This window comes from Ascaphus truei, chromosome 20 (genome assembly GCF_040206685.1).
Source record: "Ascaphus truei isolate aAscTru1 chromosome 20, aAscTru1.hap1, whole genome shotgun sequence".
NCBI classification, from domain to species: domain Eukaryota; kingdom Metazoa; phylum Chordata; class Amphibia; order Anura; family Ascaphidae; genus Ascaphus; species Ascaphus truei.
The window spans coordinates 24539096-24546308 of NC_134502.1; the positions used below are offsets into that span (position 1 = coordinate 24539096).

General features: G+C 48.4%; 1 protein-coding gene across 1 annotated transcript in view; it reads right to left on the minus strand.

The window, feature by feature from the left end:
• QTRT1 (queuine tRNA-ribosyltransferase catalytic subunit 1) overlaps positions 1 to 2261 on the minus strand; it is a 21035-nt gene extending 18774 nt beyond the window's left edge. The window contains 5 exon segments of the mRNA XM_075577473.1: positions 6 to 172; positions 736 to 747; positions 749 to 784; positions 786 to 806; positions 2001 to 2261. Of these exon segments, the coding sequence (XP_075433588.1) occupies positions 6 to 172; positions 736 to 747; positions 749 to 784; positions 786 to 806; positions 2001 to 2225 (461 nt within the window). The 5' untranslated portion in view covers positions 2226 to 2261.
• Positions 2262 to 7213: the final 4952 nt, after the last annotated feature.

The window sequence follows — 7213 nt, forward strand, 5'->3', positions numbered from 1 at the left end:
TAGGCTCCTGATAAAGAGAAGGGGCCGGGTTACCCAGAGCGTTCTGGATCTCGATGGACTTCTCTGGCGTCAGCAGGATCTCTTTGCCGTCGTAGGGGGACTTGAAATGCACCCCCTCCTCGGTCACCTGGGACAGCTCCACCAGGGAGACCATCTGAAACCCACCGCTGTCCTGAGGCCAGAGAGACAACCACAGGGTTAGATCTACTCCAACCGAGACCATCACTGATAATCCGCAGTGAGGTCACATCGTTAGATATAAAGCCAGGACTGTGTGAACCTGTCCCTGATAATCTGCAGTCAGGTCACCCTACATTATTATTCGCAGCTGCATTCAATCTGAACCCCTTCAGTGTACATCTGCGTCACCTCACCAGCCCTTTATCCCCTGTACCCAATTTTTCAACTCTATCTGTCCATGAAATGTCCGTGAATTAACTGTATAACCTCCTGTTCTTTTAATGTAACCATGTATTGTTATAACCTCTGTGCCCAGGACATACTTGAAAACAAGAGGTAACGCTCAAAGTATTAAATCCTGGTAAAACATCTGTTTACATAAATACATTCATTTTAAACCCAGGACTGTGTGAGCCTGTCTCTGATACTCTACAGGCAGGTCACCCTACATTAGATATAAACACAGGACAGTGATAGCCTGTCCCTGAAAATCTGCAGTCAGGACGTCACTGTACATTAGATATAAACCCAGATATCACACTCATTCTATATTACCGTAAGAAGGTTTTCGGTCCCAGTTCATGAAGCCGTGAAGGCCGTTGACCCTTCTTCATGAGCTCAGGACCCTATAAAATGAAGACAGAGCGAGATCATTTGTTTGATTCACTTCTCATAGCCCGAGTCTCTTCTCTTGCCCCACATTTCTTTGTAGGACCCATGGCCCCACCAATCAGCATCCATGCCATCTCCCGTGAGACCCTTTCCCCCTTCATGGACTACTCACTGGCCTCGCCCCTAGGTGATCCATGTGACCAGTTAGTGTATTATATGAAATAGACTTATTGTTTTTACGATGATGGCCACTAATCGGTCCAGCCTGGAGAACAAGCGAGACTTCGCAGGTGATACGACTCAATGGACCACATCCAAGTCGTACAAGAAGTGACTTCCCGAACTAATGAACACGATCACCACTTATTTTACGGATTCAGAGATTATGACAAAGCATTTGATTCTATCTACACCTCAGTGGTCCTAGAAGCATTTAGAAGACAAAATGTCGAAGAACCGTACACTGATTTTATAAGGAACATTTACGAGAATGCCACATCATTGACACACACTCCCCCCCGCTCCTTTTGACAAACACACCCCCCCCCCCCACTCCTTTTGACACCCCCCCCACTCCTTTTGACACCCCCCCCACTCCTTTTGACACCCCCCCCCCACTCCTTTTGACACCCCCCCCCCCACTCCTTTTGACACCCCCCCCCCCCTCTCCTTTTGACACCCCCCCCCCACTCCTTTTGACACCCCCCCCCCACTCCTTTTGACACCCCCCCCCACTCCTTTTGACACCCCCCCACTCCTTTTGACACACACCCCCACTCCTTTTGACACACACCCCCACTCCTTGTGACGCATGTGAATATTGCATGACGCAGTGAACATGACAGCGCGCCGTCAGATGACGTCGCGTTACCATGATAACGGTACGCGGCGCCACGATGACATGGCAACGTGACATGTGACTTCAAGATGTCACGTAGTATCCAATTGTCATAGTAATGCAGCATCATTTGACACAGCGCTGCCATGTTCCCTGCAATTAGAGGGGGAATTGCAGCAGGATGCCGGGACACACCGCCACACAAGGTGGCAACCCTGTCCCCATTCCTTTTGACACCCCACTTCTCCCCCCCCCCCACTCACTCTTGTTGACCCCCTTCTTCCCCTCCCACTCCTCTTGTCCCCCTTTCTCACCACTCCTCTTGCCCCCCCCTTTCTCACCACTCCTCTCGCCCCCCCCTCACTACAACCGGTCTCATCCCGAGGTGATACGTGTTCCCAAGGCAGATCTCACATCCCAGCCCCCGCAGCTGATCCACCGTCACCCCCTTCATGGTCCCCTGTGTGCCCACGGGCATGAAGACCGGTGTGTGTACTGCTCCGTGCGGCAGCCTAAGCTCGCAGGCCCGGGCCTTGGTCACGGGACACTCCGCCAGCACCCGGTGCAGCAACGCGGATCCCTTGGGCGCCGCCATGTTTCTTCTTGCCTGGCACGCGGAAGTGACGTTTTGCGTTCCAGCTCCATGGCGACAAAGAAAGCCACCACAGAGCGGCAGGAAGATGATTTTTAAATTATTTTTTTTGCATGAACTTTATTGATAATTTACAGCATGATATTCTTAGAAAACACAAGCTAGCCCTTCAAACAAGATCTAGGGTAGAAAGCCTTCTTATCAAAAGATATATATGTGAAAATAATAAATACAAATATAAGAAATGGACAAGTATCGCTAAAAAGTCCTATTTAGTCACGACCCAATACACCATGACAGCGTGACGTAAAGTTGCCATGACAACGGGACCCCTTATGGCGCCAAGGCGTCACGTGACACCCCATTGTCATGGCAATTGCGTGACGTCACGTAGCGTCCCGTTGTGGTGGCAACGCGGCGCCATTTGATGTCGTGCAGCCATGTTGACGGGAGTTGCAGGGGGGAGATGCCGGGAGATGCTGCCACTGTCCCGTAGTCTCCGGGTCAAACCCAGAGTGGTGGCAACCCTGGTCCCAAAGGGTTAAATATTATTAGCCGGGGCCCTTATCGGGGGCTTATCAGGCAAGAAGCCGAAATCGAGCACATTTCAGTAATGATTCCACATATAAAAAGAACAAGAAGCGTCTGCTTACTCCTATATAAACATATTAATGGCAGGTATCCCCTATTCCCCTTCCCTTATATAGTCTTCCGTGATCCCATGAAAACACAGGGTGGGGCCCGGTCCACGCTAACCATACTAGTAACCCGTTAGGCTGCGTCCATGTTGGGGGCATGCGCGCGGGGGCGGCCGTGCGAGACGCTTCACGCTTGCCTGTAGCTTCAGCGATTTGTGCCCCCTCATTGGATGCGACGAGGGGGGCGTGTCGTGGGCGAGGCCGTGACGTCAAGGGAGCTGGTTCGCGATAACCAAGGACGCGGCCCTAGAGAGAGGGATTACATTCATCTGTTTGATATCACACATCGTGTGAATACCTCACCCCCCCGCCAACCCCCCCCCCTGGATTACCTCTCTTTTAGGTGCTCCCCTCCCACATCTTAAACCAACGGACCTCTATACAGTATATGGGTCACCCTCCTTGCCCGGCTCTAAATGAGTTTACATCGTGAGACAATTCAGAGGGCTGTGCTCAGTTCCTCATACCTGTGCAGGGTCCGTGTAGGCTGGGTGTAGATACAGCTCAACCCTGTTATACCGCGGATCCGTTACAACGCGGATCCGCTTATAGCGCGATGTGAGCGTGGCTCCCCAATTTTCGTATTTATGAATACTTTACAACACGATTATTGGTATCTTAAACAGTTTATTGTACAATGCATACAATTGTACATTATTTCTAACGCGATCCGCTTATAGCGCGATGTGATGCACAGCGTTATAAGGGGGTTGAGCTGTATTAGAATGAAGGACGCCAGGAACTTTAATAGCATGAACAAAGAGCTTTATTCACATCCGTCGGTAATGCTCCACATACAAGGGCAGGATTCACATAGACAATAACTGGTGGCAAACAATATAATTACCAAGTGCTTCTTCCCTTGGTGGCTCTAACTCCTACACTAGGGAGATACTTCGGCTTCTATAGGATTTCATCCCCTTGGTAACTCTCACTCATACGCTGGGGAGGTACTTATATCCTTTAGTAATGTTAGATTGGCAATCTATTGTATATATAGCCCTGGTAGGTTTTGGCTATTATTCTGTCCTCTTCCTGTGCAATAATCCCTGGCAAGGGCAGGTTTGCCAGGAGTAAATATGTGTTTTCCCTTCTCACTGTAATTTAGTTGGTCAGAGAAGGTAGTGCTCATGCCTTGTCTCAGTCAAGGGCACAGGGGTGGGGCTACTGGATCTGTACTAAATGAATGACCACTTCCTGTTTTAGGAAGTTCCTCTCCATCTTAGAGAGAGGATAGTCGGTTCCAGCTAGCTGCCAGGGCTCTGGTACGCTTAAGGCCCTCCCTCTGGGAGAGGGGAGAGATATTCCTCTTACTCCACAAGGGAGTAAGGGAAGAGCAAGGACAGCTCCTAGGACTCTGACTAGGAGTGATGTCCAGGGACATCCTGAAGGTGACAACCTTTGATTGCGGTGTGCTGTGATAGAGACTGTGTTGAATCAGGAAGGGCCAATAAAGAACATCTGCTTTTATCTATACCTCCTGCCTGAGAGTGGAGTATATTGGGAGGAGGGGGATATATCTCTTTTGCAGATACTCCACCCCACACAACTGGGGGCTGCACAAGATGGAGGCGCTGCACCAGTAAGAAGAATTGGGGCACAGCCCCAGAAGCCTGTCCTGTTATCCCCCATGACATCGCGGGAGACTCAGGGCCCCCTCTTACCAGCAGGTATGCACCAACAAGAACCCTGTAACCAGAGAGCTAGTTCCCCTAGGAGACCCTATGTGAGATTGTGGGAGGGGGGGAGGGGGGAATCACCGTTACATATATCTTCCTCAATGCCCATGTATCTGGGCAACTGGGACATACTATTCCCTGGGATCAGTATCCCCTTACTGTGGACGCCATTCTTCTGTACTTATCAGATTGGGAGTTTACTGAGGACCTGTCGTTGGGAGTACACGCTATCTTCAGGGATCAATATCCTGTCACTGTGCGCCCTCTACCTCATTCATACCTATTGGATCGGGACTGTACTAGGGACTTTCTGCTGGGCCCGATCCAACTCTGCTCCGGAGTTTCTACTCTGAGCACTTGGCTGCTCCTCTCCTAGTCAGAGAACAATCTCTGTTCATTACTATGGCCTCTATCTGTAAAGGGCACGTTCCTTAACTGAAAACAATAAAGGTGGCAAGACATCTCGTACACTTAAACCTATTTACATAACTTACAGTGAGGCCCTCTCCAACTGCTACTACCGAGGAAGCTGATTCTAGAACACTGGGAGGCGCTATATACTGCATCTCCTCCAATTCCGGTCACAAGACTGAGTGGCTATCCTTTCTGCAAGTCACCCTATATCACATGATGGGGAGGGGACTAACTCTGTGTGACCTTGCACAGTTAAACCTCTAGGGTCCTTAACCCTTTAACGTCTCACAGGGGGACTACAGATAAATATATCATTGGATTGCTTAGAAGTGAGTCTACATCAAATGAGTGTTACTCATTGGAGGACAGTCTCACTAATTAGAAGGCAGTCTCAACCCATTAGAAAGAAGGCAGTCTCACTCATCAGACTGTCACGCTCATTAGAAGGCAATCTCACTCATTACAAGGCAATCTCTCTCATTACAAGAGTGTCACTCTTTGGGGGGCAGTATCGCTCATTAGATGTGGAGAAACTTTGTCCATGTATATATGCCCCTACTTGGTTCTGATTGGGTGGATGGTTAATTCTCCGCTTCCCATTGGTTAAAATGGTGCTTTGTGATTGGCTGATGGGCGGGACTATCCATGCATACTAATATCCATGTGTAATACATTAAAATGACAGCGAAACGCGTTGAGTGAACCAGCAGCAGTTCAGAAGTGTGACCCCAATGCACATTGCTGAATCTACCCACTGCATCTATTGCTATTCAAAGGCTGTATTACCACTGGGAGAATGTGAGTTCCCATTCATGATTCCTGCTTAGGTTGCTGTGTTTATTTAGACATACCACACTATTTTATTATTATTCTTTTCCCTTACATGTTTATGGTGATACCTGCGCTCCCCACAAGTTTCTCCACACCATTCCAGATAGGAGATAATTGGATTTTCTCCTAAGAGGGTTGAGCAGCAAAGTTTGCCAGTTTTCATTATATTTGAGCACTTTTGTAATTTATCACAATATTTTTGATTTATATATATATATATATATTTTCACCTTCATAAGTGGCGCCTCACAATCTTTGTTTTTTACTTGTCGCTCATTAGATGGCAGTCTCGCTCATTGGAAAGTTGTCTTACTGGAGGACAGTCTCAAATATTAGAAGAAAGTGTCTCACTCATTTGCAGGCATTCTTACTCATTGTAAGGTAGTCTCGCTCTTTAGAAGTCAGTCACTCTTTAGAAGGCAGTCTCACTCATCAGAAGACAGTGCCACTTATTAGAAGGCAGCGCTCACTAATTAAGGGACAGTCTCACTCATTAGAGGGCAATTGCTCATTTATGGACAGTCTCACTGATTAGAAGGAAGTGTCTCGCTCATTGGAAGGAAGTGTCTCACTCATTGGAAGTGTCTCGCTCATTGGAAGGAAGTGTCTCGCTCATTGGAAACCAGTCTCACACTCATTGGAAGGCGGTCTCACTTATTGGAAGGCGTTCGTACTCGTTGGAAGGCAGTCTCACTTATTGGAAGGCGTTCGTACTCATTGGAAGGCAGTCTCACTCATTGGAAGGCAGTCTCACTTATTGGAAGGCAGTCTCACTTATTGGAAGGCAGTCTCACTTATTGGAAGGCAGTCTCACTTATTGGAAGGCAGTCTCACTCATTGGAAGGCGTTCGTACTCATTGGAAGGCAGTCTCACTCATTGGAAGGCAGTCTCACTTATTGGAAGGCAGTCTCACTTATTGGAAGGCAGTCTCACTTATTGGAAGGCAGTCTCACTTATTGGAAGGCAGTCTCACTCATTGGAAGGCGTTCGTACTCATTGGAAGGCAGTCTCACTCATTGGAAGGCAGTCTCACTTATTGGAAGGCAGTCTCACTTATTGGAAGGCAGTCTCACTTATTGGAAGGCAGTCTCACTCATTGGAAGGCGTTCGTACTCATTGGAAGGCAGTCTCACTTATTGGAAACCAGTCTCACACTCATTGGAAGGCGGTCTCACTTATTGGAAGGCGTTCGTACTCGTTGGAAGGCAGTCTCACTTATTGGAAGGCGTTCGTACTCATTGGAAGGCAGTCTCACTCATTGGAAGGCAGTCTCACTTATTGGAAGGCAGTCTCACTTATTGGAAGGCAGTCTCACTTATTGGAAGGCAGTCTCACTTATTGGAAGGCAGTCTCACTCATTGGAAGGCG